Here is a 20311-nt window from a genome sequence, read left to right as displayed (position 1 = left end):
TTTATGGGCCAGAAGCGCTAATTAATGCCATGAGCCCGAAAGTTTCTTTTGGTTATTATTCCCAGCCGGCGGAGAGAAGCGTGGCCGGGGACCCGCCGTGGGGCGCGCCTGGGCTCAGAGTTCGCGGGGAGGAGGGGAGGCGGGGGAAGCAGGCGTGGCCACGCGGGGGCAGAAAACCCGGGGCGCGCGGAGCCCGCAGGGTTTCCCAGCGGGGGCGTCCAAGGCTCGGCTCCTCCCGGCGCCGCTGTCCCCTTGCGGTCCCCACGCGGGCCCGCGTTTCCGGCCCCGCAGACCAGCCGAGTTCCCGCCGGCCGCGGTCGCGCTGTCCCGCCATGCCCGTCGACCTCAGCGGCACCTGGAACCTGCTCAGCAGCGACAACTTCGAGGGCTACATGGTGGCCCTAGGTAGGGCGGGAGGGGCCGTCTTGGGGTCGGCCGGCGCCCCGTCCCCTCTTCCGCTGGTCTCCCGTCCCCTTCCTTTCTGCTCCCCCGTCGCGGGTCTGTCCGCTTCTGCCCCCGTCGATCTCTGTCCTCCCCCTGGCCAAGTCTCCCGCCCCACCGCGGACCGCTGAGGCGCCGGTCACCTCGCAGGAGGACTCGGGGGGTCCGAGGGCGTCCTACCGGCGAGAGGGCGTGCGGGCCCCTCTGCGGCGGGGCTCTGGGTGACTCTGCTACGGAGGTCGCCGGCCCTCCGAGTCCCAAGCTCCGGGCGGCGCCCCGCTGCACGAGGTCCCCGCGCTCCCCACCAGGCGACTCTGGTGCCCTCTAGAGTTCGGGAACCGCTTTGGAAATCTTTAGTTTTCTGACTTCCCCTCTCCCCTGGAGGGCGTGAGGGGGAACAAGAAACCCAGACCCCTTGGTGGTCACCCACCAAGGGTGCAGTGCCAGCCCTGGACGGTGGCAGATGCCTGGAGGTGTCGCTTCTACCCCCACCCCGCCCGGCCCTGCTCCCTCCAGCGCACAGCAGGGAGCCTGTTCTGCGGGCTGGAAAGGGCCTCTGTGGTCGCCTGCGGTATGTAAGGGGTGGGGGGTCTGACCCATGACCTTGCTTCCCAGGCGGCTTCAGGAAGGCCTGGTAGAATGCCTCTCTTACGGATTCCCAGTTTGTACTGGTCTCACTGTCATTGTTCAGATGCGGGCATCAGAGCACCTCTGTACCCAGCACCTTCCCCTAAGTGACGCCAGTCAGTGGCCAGAGCTGCTGGGAGCCTGGGGACCCGGCAGCTGTCCTGGTTTCTCCTTATCTGACACTGGGTCTGTTTTTCCATCTATAAATTGAGAGGGAAGGAGGGGTCTGATTTGTTTCTTTAAAAAGAAAAAAAAAACGTGGTAAAATATACATAACATAAAAATGGCCATTTAAACCCTTTTGAAATGTACAGTTCTGTGGTCCCGGTGTGTTTTTAAGAGTTGGGTGCTTTTGGTAGGCTTCTGTTCTCTTCTCACACTAAGTAGGGAAGTGGGGGGCCTCTCAAGCTAACTCTGATTCAGGCCACCATAAAACCCTGTAGCGAAGGAAAGGAATATTTTGCTCATCCCATCCTAGGTTCGTTGGCTGGGGTCCTGTGAATTAGATCAGCGAAAGACGGATTAACTGCCGGAAGTCAGCTGCACCTGAGCCATGAGGGCACCTGGGAGCCCCTCCGTGTTGTGCAGTTGGAACTTGAACGTGGCCGTAGAGCACCTTAGCAAGGAATAACTCTGTAGAGAAGTGACAAGACAGAGACTTTGAGTTTGCAGGGGGGCAAATTGTGGGGAAGGTAACTAACAATACAAGGGGAGACCAACAGAAAATAGGGGCTGGTTGGGAAGGTTTATCATGTAGTTCTTCTGGGGCCATCTCCCAGCTGCTAAGAGTCTAGAGTCGTCTCCCTACCTTCTGCCTGTCCTGGAACAGAGGGGAGAGGGGACAACTTCACAAACTTATGTCCTGCTTTTAGGCAAATGGAGGAAGGCAGAGAGCTTCCTTCTGTCGGCTTCTTCCTGATTGCCTTCTCCCCAGTATGCCAGAGTGGCAATATTTTGGGGTGTCTTATCCTGCTCTCCCTTCAACCTGAATCTCATTTCCTTTCTGTTTCCAATTCCTAAGTAGGAATGAATGCTCATGTTTCCCGAAGGTGGTAGGTCCTCATACGTTACTACCTGTCCACCTCCAAATTAGTGGTGACATGTGGTGACACATGACCATAAGTGCTTTCTTCCTTGATTTATCCGTCTGCGATCTGGCTACTTGTGTGGGGGACAAAGGCGAAATGTCAGGTGATGGCTTTGAATGTTGCCTTGATGTGTACTGTGTTTGTGACAATGTCCCTGGCTTTTAGGGCAAAAGGGAATGGAGTCAGAGTCACCATTCCAAGTATAGGAAGACATCCTGTGCTAAGTCTGTCTGGTATTACAAAGCAGCCTCCCGCACATCAGAATAAGTGTTTTTCACAACATGTTAGTACCATCCTTCACCTGTCCCCACACCTTCTTGCTTTTCTGTATGCTCTCCTATGATTTCCTTGTTTGATACTTTTTTTTTCCCATGATGTCAGTAGAGGCTTAACAATGACCTGTTACTGTATTTGATCCTAGAAGCTAACAGGCTATTTATTTGTTTACTCGACATATTTATTTATCATGCAACTCCCTTCCCAGAGGACTAACCCGTGTAGTACTGAGTCAGCATCCTGCCTCACAACCCCTATTCTGACTTTCGGTTCAGGTTCCAGAAAGATACTGGATCTTGACAACACACATAAGTCTTACTTGCAATCTGTTTTCCAAAAGAATTGTAAAGGCGCTAAGGGTTTCTGGAATAGAGAGGCCTTTTAGGGTAACAGAGCACCACACTGGAAGCCCAGCGAGCTTCACCATTGACTGTGGGTCATCGAATCAAAGTTGCATAACTTGTCAGTTCCTTTAGCTTCCCCTTTTGTTAACCGAGGTCGTTGGGCCAGATCTGATATTCTAAGTATCTCAATTACAAGAGATCGCTTGCATTTTATACGATAGCTGAAATCAGACTTAAAACCTCTTGCCAGTTCCTCACAAGTTGGGAAGAAAGCGATCGGAAAGACATAAGGAACACAGACTCCAGGGTCTACCCGGTCTCCCTGAGGCAGATCAGGGGCTCAGGACCAGCAGAGGGTCGGGTTTTGTTACTCAGAACTAGCTGGAATTTTTTTTTAAAGGTTTTATTTATCTGGCAGAGAGAGAGAACTCACAGGTAGGCAGAGAGGCAGGCAGAGAGAGAGAGGAGGAAGCAGGCTCCCCGCCGAGCAGAGAGCCCGACGCGGGGCTCGATCCCAGGACCCTGGGATCATGACCTGAGCCGAAGCCAAAGGCTTAACCCACTGAGCCACCCAGGCGCCCCTAGCAGGCACCTCTTAGCTTGCAGACTCTGAGCTTCACGCCAGACCCCAGATCTACCCCATCACAATCGGCGTCGAACCAGATTCTCGGGTGATTCAGACGCCAATTAAAATTCAAGAAGTGCTGATCTCTGATGCGTCAGGCGGCCCGTGGGACAACTGCAGAATGGAGCTCCAGTTGACTCTGAACACACAGGTTTGAACCAGGCGGGTCTGCTTATACGAGGATTTTTTAAAAATATAAATTCAGTATAGAATTCATGTATTTTCGCTTCCTCACGATTTTCTTAATGACATTTCTTCTCTAGCTTACTTTATTGTAAGAATCCGGCATCTAATACACATAACATACAGAATGTGTATTAACTGTTGCTGCTATTGGGAAGGCTTCCCGTCACTAGCAGGCGATTAGTAGTGAAGTGTTGAGGGAGTCAAAAGTTATACAAGGAATTTCAGCTGAGCACACAGATGGTGGGGGGGGGGACTCCCCTAACCCTTGTGATGTTTGAGAGTCAACGGTACCATAAAACCTATTGTCCCTATTGATGTATATTCTTTTTTTAAAATAATTTTTAAAAAGATTTTAGTTATTTATTTGACACAGAGATCACAAGTAGGCAGAGAGGCAGGCAGAGAGAGGGGAGGAAGCAGGCTCCCCGCTGAGCAGAGGGGGCTCGATCCCAGGACCCTGGGATCATGACCTGAGCCAAAGGCAGAGGCTTAACCCACTGAGCCACCCAGGCGCCCCCCTATTGATGTATATTCTAATGCCAACTTATGCAGAAGTATTTAGACCTTTCCTGAGGACTTTTGCCTCTACGAATGGCAAACTAGTTTATTTATACTAACTCTCCCAAAGAAAATAGCTAAATTAAGCTAGATCAAAAATATATATGTTTTTTTAACAGACTGTAGTTTCACTGTGAATCATTCTTGGTCGTCCAGAAAAATCTCAAGACCTGAACTTGAATTCAGGTGCTTCCAGACAGCTAGTAGCATCTTTTTTTCTTTAAAGATTTTATTTACTGATTTGTTAGAGAGAGAGAGAAAGAGAGCACTCACAGTCAGGGGGAGCGGCAGGCAGAGGGAGAAGCAGACTCCCCGCTGAGCAGGGAGCCCTATGTGGGACTCGCTCCCAGGACCCTGGGACCATGACTAGAGCTGAAAGCAGATGCTTAACTGATTGAGCCACCCAGGTGTCCCGGAGACAGCTAGTAGCCTTAAAAGCAGTTAAAACAGAACAAAATAAAACAAACCAAGGGGGGAAAAAAACCAAACTCTCTTTGGAGGAAGAGAGCAAGGTCTTGAATTGTTTCTATGTGTATATGAACTTCTTAAAGAATGTGATAGAGTAGCAAAATGATAAAGAATTTTATCTAGGTCTAGGAGAGAATAAGGTCTAGGAGAGAATAAGGATCCAGAGAGGGGAGCCCAGCACTTAGGGTGGCTCCTCCCTTCAGGGTGCTTGTCCGACTAAGCTGCACTCGGGGGGAGCTGCATAGGATTAGGGCAGGGGGCGAAAGTGGGAGTCCTCAGTCAGCCAGGGGTAGAGACCCTGTAAACCCACATTCTGGGCTGGGATTCTGAAAAGCTGCACCTGAGAAGCAAGGGAGGGAGACCTGGAAGTAAAGAGCTTTTGAACAGAGTGTAGTTTCACCGTGAATCATCTTGATGGCCCAGAAAAATCTCAAGACTTGAACTTGAATTCAGATGCGTCCAGATAGCTAGTGGCCTTGAAAGCAATTAAAAAACCCTCTTTGGAGGAAGAGAACTATGTGCACACTCTACAGAAACAATACCCAGGAAATAATCACAACCTAAGGAGACAAAAACACATGACAAGAAAATTCTGGAAGGTGTTGGCTCTGTCACGGTGATCGTGGCTCTGTCTGTTGCCGTGACTGTGGGTGTTTGCTGAAGTCCAAACACGTTGAATTGCACATATTAAATACGTAACTGCTTTTTGTGCATCAATTATATCTCAATAAAGCTGTTAAAAGAAATTAAAGGACCCTGATAGCAAGAATCCGTAGAAACAACCAACAAAGAAACAGGGTCTCCAGACACTGGGATTATCCGAAATAGAACAAGAAGCAGTTATGCTGAGCTTAATTATGGCAAGGAATCAGAATCTATACAAAGTAACAGCAGAACTGAGAAAGAAACAAATAGAAATTCAGAATTGAAACATAAAAAGCAAACTTAGAAACTTAGCAAGCACTGTTCTCAGATTCTCCTCTGTGTCCCGTGGTTTCCGAGATAAGGATACCCCTAACCTCCGTTGTAGAGAAGGCCACCCTGGTATGAGGGTCTTAGGACTTGCCTGAGGGGAAGGTCCGAGAACTGTTCTCGCACATACCACTCCTCAAATTCCTTCAGCTCCAACTACTCGATATGCCAAGCTACCATATTATGGGGGGAGCATGACCTAAGCCCCATCAAGAACAGAGTTTCTGCCCAGGAGGATGAAAAAGTTCTAGAATTAGGTAACGGTGGTGACTGGACAACATTGTGAATCTACTTACCACCCTTGAACTGTATGCCTTAAAAATGGATAAAATAGTGAATTTTATGTTACGTATATTTTATCGTGATTAAAAAAATTATCAAAGAACATTCTATTGCAAGAAGACTTTAGTAGAAATCCTATAATAATCCTATATTGTGTTAAAAAATTAAAATTCCTTTTAAATGCAGTTGTTTGTGCTGATTAATAAGTACATTTTGTGAATTAGCCTTCTCTCCTGTCTTCACCATCTCTTATTGATGTGAGAAAGAAAGGCAAAAGAAAAATTCAATTTCCTTTCTTCCTATAGCCCATTGTCAAGTCCTTGAAACAGGTAGAGTGAACTTCCACTGGGAGCTCAGATACCTCAATGCTGACACTTGCTAAAGGTGAAAGGCAATCTTAGCCCGACTCCCAGGATCCTGTATGTCTACTTTAACATATAAAATTCCTTTGGAAACTTCCTTTCTCTTTGCCCCCCAAGATCCAAATTGGCGATCATCCTCCAAGCATATGACCCACTGGTATACATCTGAAGGGTCTCATGATTGAGTTTTTACTAGATGGTAATAAATGACCTTCTCCTAACAATAACTAGCCCCCTCAGGTTCCTGGAAACCTTGTTTCTGAAATACCTGGGAGACTTACTCTATCCCTAAACCCTTCCCAACTTGAAAGTATTTAACGGGCCACTCCTCGTGACCCCAGTGCAGTGCTTTCTGCCCACAAGCCCAGTCCCTGTGCTTTAATAAAACTACCATTTTGCACCAAAGACATCTCAAGAATTCTTTCTTAGCCATTGGCTTTGAACCCTAACATCTTTCCTACATCATTATGACTTTACACAGTGAACTAAAACATGTTTGTTTGTTTGCTTGTTTTAAGATCTTATTTATTGGGCACCTGGGTGGCTCAGTGGGTTAAGCCGCTGCCTTCGGCTCAGGTCATGATCTCAGGGTCCTGGGATCGAGTCCCGCATCGGGCTCTCTGCTCGGCAGGGAGCCTGCTTCCCTCTCTCTCTCTCTCTGCCTGCCTCTCCGTCTACTTGTGATCTCTCTCTGTCAAATAAATAAATAAAATCTTTAAAAAAAAAAGATCTTATTTATTTATTTGACAGAGAGAGACAGAGAGAGAGGGAACACAAGCAGGGGGAGTGGAAGAAGGAGAAACAGGCTTCCTGCTGAGTGGAGAGCCCGATGCGGGGCTCGATCCCAGGTCATGGGACCATGACCTGAGCCGAAGGCAGATGCTTAATGACTGAGCCACCCAGGCACCCCTAAAATTTTTTTAAAAATTTTATTTAAATTTAATTAATGAACATCAAGTGTATTCTTAGTTTCAAAGGTAGAGTTCAGGGACTCCTCAGTTGTCTATAACAAATGCTGTCTTTTTTTTTATATATAATTTTTAAGATTTTATTTATTTATTTGACAGGCAGAGAGGCAGGCAGAGAGAGAGAGGAAGGGAAGCAGGCGCCCTGCTGAGCAGAGAGGCCCTGCTGAGCAGAGAGCCCGATGCGGGGCTCGATCCCAGGACCCCAGGATCATGACCTGAGCCAAAGGCAGCGGCTTTAACCCACTGAGCCACCCAGGCGCCCCTAACAAATGCTGTCTTAATCCCTAGTGTAAATTCATGAAGCGGATAAAGGCTGAGTTGCGGTGCTTGAGTTTGGGTTGGGCCTGAGTGCTGTCCCCTTGGCTTCTTTATCCTCTTCTCCGCCCCCTGGGACTGCTTCTAACAGGCCCGACTGCAAATCCATTACCTGAGGTATAGTTGGTCAATGACTCTTCCCTGAAAGCTGTTCAAGCTTTTTTTTTTTTTTTTTAAGATTTTTTTTTAAGATTTTATTAATTTATTTATTTGACAGACAGAGATCACAAGTAGACAGAGAGGCAGGCAGAGAGAGAGGGGGATGCTGAGCAGAGAGCCTGATGCGGGGCTTGATGCCAGGACCCCGGAACCATGACCTGAGCCAAAGGCAGAGGCTTTAACCCACTGAGCCACCCAGGTGCCCCTGTCCAAGCTTTTTTTTTTTTTTGTTCAAGCTTTTAAAAAAGATTTTATTTATTTATTTGACAAATAGAGATCACAAGTAGACAGAGAGTCAGGCAGAGAGAGAGGGGGAAGCAGGCTCCCTGCTGAGCAGAGAGCCCCATATGGGGCTTGATCCCAGGACCTTGGGATCATGACCCGAGCCGAAGGCAGAGGCCCCAACCCACTGAGCCACCCAGGTGCCCCTCAAGCTTTTTTAATCAAGTCTTTGGATAGAGTTCTGCTAGGACAGCTCCCTACAGATCCAATTTCGGCACCAACTGGCACTGAAATCATCAAAGAAACACTAGCCATGAAATGCAATGATTCTGAGGACACCTGCCAGATTCTTCACTTTTGCATCTTGAGTAAATGTTGAGACTTCTTTTTTTTTAAGTTTTTTTTTTAAAGATTTTATTTATTTATTTGATAGAGAGTGAGAGAGAGAATGACAGGGGAGAGGGTCAGAGGGAGAAGCAGACTCCTCATGGAGCTGGGAGCCCGATGTGGGACTCGATCCCAGCGTTCCAGGACCGTGACCTGAGCCGAAGGCAGTCGTTTAACCAACTGAGCCACCCAGGTGCCCCGAGACTTCTTTTTTTTTAAATTGTTTTTTGGAGCGCCGGGGTGGCCCAGTCAGTGAAGCAGCTGCCTTCAGCTCAGGTCATGATCCCGGGGTCCTGGGATCGAGCCCCACATCGGGCTCCCTGCTCAGTGAGGAGCCTGCTTCTCCCTCTCCCACTCCCCCTGCTTATGTTCCCTGTCCCACTGTCTCTCTTTCTGTATCAAATAAATAAATAAAATATTTTTAAAATAATAAATAAATAAATAAGTAAATAAAAATTGTCTTTTAAGGTATTGACTTTGCTACCCGCAAGGTAGCCAAGTTGCTGAAGCCACAGAAAGTGATTGAGCAAAACGGGGATTCCTTTAGCATCCACACATATAGCAGCCTGAGGAACTACCTTGTTACATTTAAAGTCGGAGAAGAATTTGACGAGGATAATAAAGGCCTGGATAACAGGAAATGCAAGGTAAAAAAAAATTTTTTTTTCAAATGATAATATAAGGCTCTTGATTTTGCAAGATTAACTCGGCCTTCTTAGTACCCGCTGAGGACCTGCCACAGCAAACCAGACTCTTGTCCCCTCTCTCACGCAGAGCTTGGTCACCTGGGACAATGACAGACTCACTTGTGTCCAGAAGGGGGAGAAGAAGAACAGAGGCTGGACCCATTGGATTGAAGGGGACAAACTCCATCTGGTACTTGCCACACTGTGTTTGTACATCTGATGAGATGAAACCATGACTGTGTCCCACCATTCCAGCCCACTGTTTTCAATCTGGCCTGTCACCTTCTGGTCTCTGGCGGAGTATTCTGCTTTTTCATTTACGACAAAACATATTCCGGGTTTCAAAATAATTTTCCTGTTGAATTCATGATGTGTTAATTTAAAAAAATATGGAGGAGTGCGTGGGTGGCTCAGTCGGTTAAGCATCTGCCTTTGGCTCAGGTCATGATCCCAGGGTGCTGGGATCGAGTTCCGCCTCAGGCTCCCTGCTCTCTCTCGCTATCTCTCTCTCTCTCTCAAATAAGTAAATAAAATCTTTTTAAAAAAAAGTAAAATAAGAAAATTTATATATGTGTATATTACATTACCTAAATATATTATATGTATATATAAAATAAGGTAGTAAACTGGCTTCATACTATTCTATCAGGTTGGTGAACTATCATTTTTAAAAAACATTTCCATAATCTCAGTGTCCAGGAGTATTGTTCTGGGGCATTTTCTGCCATTGCTTAAATTCACATAAATAGAGCCTTTTGCATCCGTGGATTTATTTCCTTAGGAAGAATTCAGAGAACCCTTGTCGGAGGCGCGCACATCATTGCCGCTCTCTACTTAGCTGCCTTACTCACTTCCGAAAGGTCATCTCCTTGCTGATGCCACCAGCATTTCATGAACATACAAGTTATAACTCAAGCTAATCAATAATTTCTGAATATAATTTAGAAGGTATGGGGGCGTCCGGTGGCTCAGTCGGTTGAGTGTCCGATTCTTGATCTCAGCTCAGGTCTTGATCTCAGGGTTGTGAGTTTAAGCCCCTCATTCGGCTCCGTGCTGGGTGTGGAGCCTGCTTAAAAAGGGAGAGAGAGAGAGAAAGAGTATGAAATTGTACATCAAGGCTTATCTACAACTTTTTATTTATTTTATTTATTTATTTGACAGAGAGAGAGACAGCGAGAGAGCGAACACAAGCAGGGGGAGTGGGAGAGGGAGAAGCAGACTTCCCACTGGGCAGGGAACCCGGTGCGGGGCTCCATCCCAGGACCCTGGGACCATGAGCTGAGCCGAAGGCAGAGGCTTTAACCCACTGAACCACCCAGGTGCCCCCGATTTTGGCTTTTTAAATGAGAATTGCTTCCTGCCATATATATTAGAATGGCTTACATTTTTTGAGTGATTATGTTGGGCTCAATTACTGTGCTAAATCTTTGCATGCACTATCTGACTTGGTCTTCAAGACAGTCCGGTGAGGGCGCCTGGGTGGCTCAGTGGGTTAAGCCGCTGCCTTCGGCTCAGGTCATGATCTCAGGGTCCTGGGATCGAGTCCGGCATCGGGCTCTCTGCTTGACAGGGAGCCTGCTTCCCTCTCTCTCTCTCTCCGCCTGCCTGCCTCTCTGTCTACTTGTGATCTCTCTCTGTCAAATAAATAATAAATAAAATCTTTAAAAAAAAAAAACTTAAAAAAAAAGAAAAAAAAAGACAGTCCTGTGAAAGGGACACAATTTTTCCCATTTACAAATGAGACTGAGATTTAGAAATTCCCCATGGCTGCCCAGTGGAGATGCAAATCCAGGTCTGATAAAAATGTGTGCTTTCAACTCTACACCTTTTTGCCTCAATGTCCATGAAACCCAAGCCAGAACAGTGGAAACAAAATTAGAGCCCTTATCTTAAAATCCTAGATTGATAAATCTTACACTCTTCTGATGATAGAAACAAAATTAAGAATAAATAAACAATATGCCGTCACAAAAATGTAATATGGAACTTCAAAGAAAACACCAAATACGTTTGAGGATATTCGGATTTGTTGGAGGTAAGAAGTAATGTTCAAATGGCATGCATCCTTTCATGGCATATCCGTGAACTCTGCCCAAGGGTAGCTAGCTGCTCTACCCTTCTTCTGAGGCCACTCACAGGACAATCCCTCCATGCTGTGATATAACATGAAATAAATATTTGGTCTTTGTGCCTGATTCCTAAAACCCTTGGAATCTCCAATGAGTGTCTCCTGTAGGCTAATGAGATGATTGGAGATTGGGGTCTCCCAGATGGCCAAAGGTTTAGTCAATCATCCCTACATAACGAAACCTCCACCAGCACCCCTAAACGAGAGGGTTTTGGAGAGCCTCGTAGTTGGTGAAAACATTGATGTGCTGGGAGGGTGGCGTTCCTGGAGGCGGCCTGGAAGGTCGGCACACCCCCCACCCCATACTGTGTCCTATGCATCTACTTGGCTGTTCTTGGGTTGGATCCTTTATAATAAACCCATAAATGTGAGTAAAGAGTGTTTCTGTGAACCATTCTAGCAAATTATTGAAACTGAGGAGGGGGTCGTGGGAATCCCGCTCATAGCTGCTGGGTCAGGAGTTCGGGTGGGCTTCTTGTGACCGCTGTCTGAAGTAGGGGCCGTTTTGGGGACTGGGCCCTTCACCTGTGGGGTCTGCGTTAGCTCTGGGTCATTAGTGTCAGAATCGAATTGAATTGTTGGACACCCAGTTGGAAAAGACACCGCAGATTTCGTGTCAGCACTGTTGTGAGTGATAATAATAATAATCACCCACTTTGCCCACACATCTTCTTTCTCCTCCTGTTCCCCCTTGTCCCTAGGAAATGTTCTGTGAAGGCCAAGTGTGCAAACAGACGTTCCAGAGAGCCTGAGCCGCATCCAGCCCAGAGCCCACATGCGACTGCAGCTTCATGTTGAAATCTATCCCCAAATGAACAGATGTTCGTCTGTCCTGGTCTGGCGACAGGAACCTGTGGAGGGAGAGCTGTCCCACAGCCTGTACCAGAAGCGATTTACTCAGACTGTGGCAAAAACGGCTCCATTTCAATAAACCTGTCCAATGACCCCGACTTTTTTCCCTCCTAATTAGTGTATCCTATTATTTGAAAAAATGCGCACCACGACACACCAGTGAACAGGATGTAATTCCGTCTTCAAAGTCTAGTGAAGAAAAGGACAAAACAAGCATCAGAACTGCGGCGTTAAGCGCGGGCGACTATGAGAGCTCAGTGGGGGGACCTGACTTCTGGGGACAGGCAAGGGGCGGCCGGGGTTGGGGGTAGCGGGGGGTGTCTCTAAGCTCAGAACTGAAGCATGAGTGGGCAGGAAGCATCGGGAAGTATTCTAGCTAAAAGGCTGGGGGTAAGTTGGAGGGTGTTCGAGGAACTGAAAGACTGCGTTTGCTGGAGCGTGGGCGTATGTGGGTGGAGTGGAAAGAGAAATCAGAGGAGGCCGGAAGCAGGCAGGGAGCCTGTCATGAAGAATCTGGAAGGTGGGGTGACAGAGCTAAGATTTGTCCCCAAGGTCATAGGGAGATGGTGCCTGGCTCTAAGCAGATCTGCACATCCAGGTTGGCTCACAGAAGGGAACCCCAACTGCACAGGGGAGAAAGGGCGGTAGGTGGGGGATGCAACTTGGGAGCCAGTTTAGAAAGCACTGCTAGAAATCCCCGTGTGAGCTGGTGATGGTCGGGGCAGCCGGACGGAGCCCCAGTCCCAAATACAGTGAATAGACTCAGGGCTGCAGAGAAATAGCTAATCATTTAGGTCGCAGAGTCCATAGTCCAAGGTGGTCCACGAGTCTATGAGCCATAGGGATGGTGGAAGGGGGAGGAGTCAAGGAAGACACCCTCTTTTGGGTTCCTCCAGCTGTTAAGAAGGGAGGTCAGAGCCAACCAGAAAGAAGGCAACACAACCAGAAGAATGAGCTCTGGATTTTGAGGGGCCTGTGCTCAGTGTGAGCCAGGCTGGTGGGAGATGATGTCAGGGACTTGATCCCAGGACCCCGAGATCATGACCTGGGCCAAAGGCAGGCGCTTAACTGACTGAGCCACCCAGGTGCCCCTACGACTTTATTTGTAAGTAACCTCTGCACTCAAGGTGGGCTCGACCTTACAACCCCAAGATCAAGAGCAGCATGCTCTACTGACTGAGCCAGCCAGGTGCCCCAGGGACATTGTGTTCCAAGTGAGAAGAGAGAAACTGGAGGCCCAAAGGGGTACACTAGCAGTTGTGGCCAGAGGGGCTGGAGAAACAGGGTGGCATCTGGGAAGCGAAGGCAAGAGACGTTTCAGGGTCCAGGGAGTGGTGGCTGCTCACTGAGATGCCCGAGGCAGCAAGAAGTCAAGCTGGATTGGTCTGTCCCCGGAGAGGTTGGTTCAGGGGCAGGGCTGGTGCTGAGCCAAGAACACTGGGGGTGTGGAAGCAGGGGAGGCTGTTCCAAGTTTGGCTGAGAAGTGGAAGGGACATGGGGATAGTTTCAGGGAGGCCTGGAGGGAGCAACTAGTTCAGATCACTGGGACTTCAGGATCCCAGAGTCAGTGCAAGGCAAGGGAAGGGAAGTCAGAAGCGCTCAGGGGGTGCTAGGCTCTAAGCTGGGCTTTACAGCATCCCTGGACAGCAGCCCAGAAAAGGTCTATCTATGCCTGGAAGGAGCTTACAGACTCCAGATAATGACAGAATTCAACAGGAAATTAAAGTCCGAGCATCAAATCTAACTCCTATTTCAACTAACAGAAACCGACTTGTTAGTTTGACCTTTTAAGTAGAGACTTTAGGACTAGAGAAAGTCAGAGGGCGACTGTGGGTTCAATTAGATAGGGTGACCCCACCAAGCAGAAAGACTATGAAATTGTTTCAGGATCGAATCAGGTAATAAGTGTATTAGCTGAGCTGACAGATGGACATCCAACTTGAGAATCAGGTGGTGAGGAAACATTTCTTTCTTTTTGGTGCAAAATGGTGGTTTAAAGCTCAGGGACAGGACCCGTGGGCAGTAAGAGCTGCTGCGCTGGGGTCTTGAGGATGCTGATTACATACTCAGGAGTTGGGGGACGTAAGGAAAAGGTGGTTTCAAAAGAGCTTTCATGGGGCGCCTGGGTGGCTCAGTGGGTTAAGCCTCTGCCTTCGGCTCAGCTCATGATCCCAGGGTCCTGGGATCAAGTCCCGCATCAGGATCTCTGCTCAGCAGAGAGCCTGCTTCCCTCCTTTCTCTCTGCCTGCCTCTCTGCCTACTTGTGATCTCTCTCTCTGTCGAATAAATAAATAAATAATCTTAAAAAAAAAAAACAAACCAGAAAACCTTTCATATGCCAAAGAGGACCAACCTACAAGACCTACCTACAAGTACCCAAGGCCTTGCCATTGTCAAGTTAAGGTTGTTTTCTCTTCTAGCAAGTTATTAGCATTCAGTTGGGACATCCCTGGAAGAATGTCACACATGTCTCACCCAGGAGTGGGGGGTGGGGGGAGGTTTCAGGGGGTCAACATGTGTTTTATGTTCAGCTAGCCTTGTGTTCCCTCATCATTTTCCCCCTGAACAATTTTGACCCTTAAATCTTTAAGGTTGTTGAAGGTGGAAGGTCCATCTTCTGTAACATCTTCCTACTGAATAGGGGCATAGAGATGTCCCTGACTAGGGGTCAGTATTGGTCCCCCTGACAACCCTCAGTTTGTTTTGTGAGATTAAGAGTCTCTTATGGTTTGTCTCCCTCCTGATCCCGTCTTGTTTCATTTATTCTTTAAGGAATGGTCTTATATTAAAACTTTAAAACTTTAGGAATTACGTATCATCTCTAGAATAGTTACAGCATCCTATGTTAACCTAAGGCTTATCATTCGTTTAAGAGTAACTTAAGGGGTACCTGGGTGGCTCAGTGGGTTAAAGCCTCTGCCTTTGGCTCAGGTCATGATCTCAGGGTCCTGGGATCGAGCCCCTCGTCGGGCTCTCTGCTCAGCAGGGAGCCTGCTTCCCCCACTACCCCTGCCTGCCTCTCTGCCTACTTGTGATCTCTGTCTGTCAAATAAATAATTAAAAGAAAGAAAGAAAGAAAGAAATCTCTAAAAAAAAAAAAAAAAGAAAAAGAAAAAAGAATAACTTTTTTTTTTAAAAAAGATTTTATTTATTTATTTGACAGACAGAGATCACAAGTAGGCAGAGAGGCAGGCAGAGAGAGAGAGAGGAGGAAGCAGGCTCCCCGAGGAGCGGAGAGCCCAATGCGGGGCTTGATCCCAGGACCCTGGGATCATGACCCGAGCCAAAGGCAGAGTCTTTAACCCACTGAGCCACCCAGGCGCCCCCAAAAAAGAGTAACTTAACATACCAAATAAAAAGGCCTAATGAGTCAAAGAGACTTTTTTACGATTTAAATCTTGGAGGAGTTTGCTAAAGTTTTAAAACACATGCCTGAATAGGATTAGGGCTCATCAAAGACCTAATAAAGGCACAACCTAGAAACTGCTTTTCTGGACAGACAAAAGAGAAAAAAACCTTTGTTTACATTTTCTTAGCAAGAGCAGACCAATAATTCAAGAAAACTTGTCTCTTTGAAGAGAGAGAAAGCAGACTTTCAATCTAATGCCGATGTGCTTTTAAAATCCATTCATTTCAGGGCACCTAGGTGGCTCAGTGGGTTAAAGTCTCTGCCTTTGGCTCGGGTCATGATCCCAGGGTCCTGGGATCGAGCCCCACATCGGGCTCTTTGCTCAGCAGGGAGCCTGTTTCCCCACCTCTCTCTGCCTACTTGTGATCTCTCTCTCTCTCTCTCTCTGTCAAATAAATAAAAAATTTAAAAAAAATCCATTCATTTCAATCTTAGTCCATCCTGACCACACTTAAAATTCCTTTCCAAAGATTTCCCTTCACAAACCTTCTACAACTTTCTTTCGCATTCAGATTTTTGTCCCAAGCCATTTCTTTCCAAATAACCATCTTTTTAAAAAAAAATTTTTAATTTATTTACTTGACAGACAGAGATCACAAGCAGGCAGAGAGAGAGAGGAGGAGGAAGCAGGCTCCCCGCTGAGCAGAAAGCCCGACGCGGGGCTCGATCCCAGGACCCTGGGATCAGGACCTGAGCCGAAGGCAGAGGCTTAACCCACTGAGCCACCCAGGAGCCCCCCAAATAACCATCTTATTTAGAACACAATTACCTTCTTTAACTTTCAATAAAAATGTGTCCCCATGGTTTGTCTCCCCCTGTGGACTCTGAAAAACAAATTGAGGGTTTGGGAGTGGGGTGGAGGGGGTGATCCTGGTGGTGGGTATTCAGGAGGGCACGTATCGCATGGAGCACTGGGTGTGGTGCATAAACAATGAATTCTGGAACACTGAAAAAAATTAAATTTAATTAAAAAAACGCATCGCCATTCGTTATATCTTCCCTACATGTCTCCTACTTTTCTCTATACAGAGTTGCTTCCCTTATTTCTATCAGTCTCAACTGCATTTAGCACTCCTAGAAGCCTTAGTCTCCAGGGAAAACTAAGAACACCAGAATTCTTTAGGTGGCAAATGTAGGAACTGGTTAAGCTCAAAGCGTGTTTACCCAAAGAACCAGATATTCTTCGTTTCTTGCAATGAGTGGTCACAAGCACAAACCTGCATTCAGTTGTCAATGATTCAGCACTTCATCCTATTTGGAAAAGACCTAGATGTGCAGTGACTTTAATCCCATGTATCACTGAAGCAAAACCTTAAGTCTCAGGTTACCAAAGACTTGGAAAGCTCTCCGAACAATTACCTGTGAAAACTTGGAGACAATTAACCACCAGTTTAGTCATCTTTTTGCCAACAAATTGCAACAGAGATCACATGAGCTTATCTGACCTTCAGTAAATCTTGGTAGAATGAAGGGTTTACATTTAGTGCTAATAACTTTTAAGACATGTCTATCTTAAACCAACAAACTTACGTTAAATATTGAATTCTATTTCCCCTGGGCCCACCCCTGTCTTCAGTTTTTACCTGAGACCCTGGTGGGGAAATCCGGAGTGGGGGGTGTCAGGTCCGGGCAGGGCTCTTCCTGCTCCTTGGCAGGGAAGGGGGAAGGAGCCATGGGGCCCGAGGCCGAGAATGGTCTAGAAGCCAGTTATGCAGGCCACACCCAAAGGGGAGACAGAAGAGACAAAGTGCTACCAGAAGGCAGAGAACGGCTCCAGGCTGTGGAGCTCTCAGCTCCAACAGAGGAGCAGACGCCATGTTTTCCCGCCAACAAGGAGGACTAGGCCTTCCACGTCCAGACAGAGAAGACAGGAATTTCCCCGAAACAAAGGGAGTTTTGGCCCCTGCTTGGGAATATTCCCTAAAGTCCCCATCCCGAGGAAGACAACCCAGATGACTCCAGTCATAGCCATTCACCCGGGAACCGAGTGAGGGAGGAGCCCCCATGTCTACTTAGGAAAAACAGTGAAAGAGAGAGAGTCAAGAGTCCGTTGTCTGTGACTGATGGTGTGTCCTCCAGCAGCCTGGGTTTACCCGGAGGAGACCTACTGAGATAATTGTCATCTGGTATGTCGGAGGTGGGGGGCTTTCCAAGCCGACACTTTCTGCAAGAGGCCCTTAGGTCGGGGTCCTGGTGCAGAGCAATGAAGGCCTCACTATGAGCAATGAAGTTGCCCAGGGCCCATTTGCCCTGTTTCCTGCGGAGGAGATCTCACCAATAGATCCCACGGAGGCCATGCAGTGTTCCAGGAGCTCAGCCCTTTCCTAAGTTTTGCAATCCGAATTGTTTCCAGGGGGTTAAAACGCACCCCAAGAGGGAGTCCTTGGGAACACAAGAAAAGAGTTGGTGCACTACGTAGAAAATCCTCCCCCCACCTCGATTCCCAAAACCACCCGATGCGTCCCTGAACAAAAGCTGTGATCACTGCCACCATTAAAGGCCCCTATAGGAGGGAGGCTAGTGTCCCCCCTGCTTCCCTACTGCATCCGAGGGTGCAGCTGGGTGCCTGGCATATGGACTGAAATACCGTGCTTACCGTGAAGGTCACACATTGACCTGCCTTGAAGGTATTTTACCTCGACCTTGCTTTGAAGAGCCTGCCATTTTTAACCCATGGGGAACACTAGAAAAGTTTTACAAGGGGAAATCACCAAATTTTGTGATTTAAGTAGTTAGTAGAGGACATTGACACCAAACAGTAAAGACAGAAATCCATCCTGATTCTAAGTGACATTCCAACACATGTGGTCCTAACAACCAGCTTTCCTAGGAAATGTCCCGGTTGGGTTTTAATTCAATCGGGTACTGGTTTCGGCCAGCTCCCAGTGGAGGCTCCCCGGCGGGAAGCGGGCTAGACCAGTGATGTGGAGGGGATCACATTAGATCAATCAGGAGGAAACCTCACATGGGAGTCTTAAAATGGGCAGCTGTCCTGGTGGCTTAGGGGGCTGTCCCATACCCAAGACAGATGACTTTGTATAAGGACAGCAGTAAAGAGAGGGCATCAAGTTTCTGGGTTGTGGTACCATTCCAGCCAGGGTGCTGACTTCCAGCCCATAGAGGAGCCACGGGCTAGAGGATTGCTGCCTGAGCAACCGGCATGAAAGCTTCCAGTAAGACCACACTCCTCGAGGGGCCCCCGAAACGAGAGGAAAGGAAGAGGAGAGAAAGTACTCGCCAACTTTGCACCGAAGCTGAGTCCAGACATAACGACTCAAAACCCCTCATTTGGATGCCAAATGATGGGGTTTGGGAATACAGGTGAGGTTCAGCGGGATGAGGCTGGGAGCCACCAACCAAGAAAGAATTCTGGAGACGTCCTTGGTGCAAAATGGTGGTTTGCTAAAGCACAGGGTCAGGACCTGGGGGCAGAAAGAGCTTCCTGTGGTGAGTAATCTGAATCCGGGGCCAGGAGCGGTGGGGGCTCCCCTTCCCAGAAATCTCCTCCCCAACATAAGGTCATTGTTTTGAGGCAATTTGAAACAACAGACTCTCGTGGGAGGCAAAATTTTTTCGGTGTTTATTAATTTATCCAAATATGAGTAAATGTGTGAATTCCTGGAATTTAGCAGTGAACAAAAGGAAAAATTTCTCCCCTCGTGGAACTTTCATTCCCATGGGAGGAAACAGATAAAAATGTAAGTTAAAAATACAGCAAATCAGGGAGCCTGGGTGGCTCAGTGGGTTAAGCCTCTGCCTTCGGCTCAGGTCATGATCTCAGGGTCTTGGGATCGAGCCCCACATCAGGCTCTCTGCTCTGTGGGGAGCCTGCTTCCTCTTCTCTCCCTCTCTGCCTGCTTCTCTGCCTACTTGTGATCTCTCTCTCTGTCAAGTAAATAAATAAAATCCTTTAAAAAATTACAGAGAATCAGGGGTACCTAGTGGTGCATTCAGTTAAGTGACTGACTCTTGGTTTCAGCTCTGGTCATGATCTGAGGGTCGTGGGACCAAGCTCCAATTCGGCTCTATGCTCAGTGAGAAGTCCACATAAGACTGCCTCTCCCTCTGCCCCTCCCCCTGCTCACTCTCAAATAAATAAATCTTTTAAAAATATACATAATAATAATAATTTAAAAATATACAGAGGGGCGCCTGGGTGGCTCAGTGGGTTAAAGCCTCTGCCTTCGGCTCAGGTCATGATCCCAGGGTCCTGGGATCGAGCCCCGAATCGGGCTCTCTGCTCGGTGGGGAGCCTGCTTCCTCCTTCTCTCTCTGCCTGCCTCTCTGCCTACTTGTGATCTCTATCTGTGAAATAAATAAATAAAATCTTAAAAGAGATATATATATATGTGTATATATATATATATACAGAATATACATAACTATAAAGTATACAGAATAATACTAATAAGTAATATAAATAAATTCCTCAACATCACACTTTTCTGAATCCTTCTTAACCATCTTACCTGAAGAGCACCACCGACACCCCGAGTTCCTGTTGTTATTATTCTGTAGCGTTATTCTTATTATTTATTATTAAATAAGGGAGTAACTGTGAATCCTTTTCCAGAAAGAAGAGAGGGGTGCCTGGTGTCCTAGCAGGTTAGGTGGCTAAGCTTGGTTTCACCTCAAGTCATGATCTCACCGTGGTGAGTCAAGTCCTGAGTCAGGCTCCCAGAGCAGTGAGGGGTCCGCTTGGGATTCTCTCCCTCTCCCTTCCCTTCAACCTCTCCCCTCGCTCCAACTTGGGCACCTGCTTGTGCACGTGCACTCTCTCTCTTAAACAAACAAACAAATAAATAAATAGATAAAATCTTAAAAAAAAGAGAGAGAGAAAAGAAACTGAATCGAAACCAGCTTGTAAATCTAACCACTGGTTCGTAGGGAATGTGGGGAGAAAGCGGGGCGTGTTACACCGTCTGTCAAGTCCAGAATGTGAGAATTCAATTCTAG

The 20311-nt window shown here is 47.4% G+C and overlaps 1 protein-coding gene across 1 annotated transcript; it reads left to right on the top strand.

Annotated features, from left to right (window-relative positions):
* Positions 1–252: 252 nt before the first annotated feature.
* RBP7 (retinol binding protein 7) lies at positions 253–12042 on the top strand. Its single transcript, XM_047724621.1, has 4 exons — positions 253–405; positions 8749–8927; positions 9055–9156; positions 11796–12042. Exons 1-4 carry the CDS (start codon positions 333–335, stop codon positions 11844–11846), a joined length of 405 nt encoding a protein of 134 aa, XP_047580577.1. The 5' UTR covers positions 253–332; the 3' UTR covers positions 11847–12042.
* Positions 12043–20311: the final 8269 nt, after the last annotated feature.

The sequence above is a fragment of the Lutra lutra genome, chromosome 4 (assembly GCF_902655055.1).
Source record: "Lutra lutra chromosome 4, mLutLut1.2, whole genome shotgun sequence".
Lineage (NCBI taxonomy): Eukaryota > Metazoa > Chordata > Mammalia > Carnivora > Mustelidae > Lutra > Lutra lutra.
Note: the sequence above shows the minus strand (reverse complement) of the source record. Positions and strands in the feature narration are given on the sequence as shown.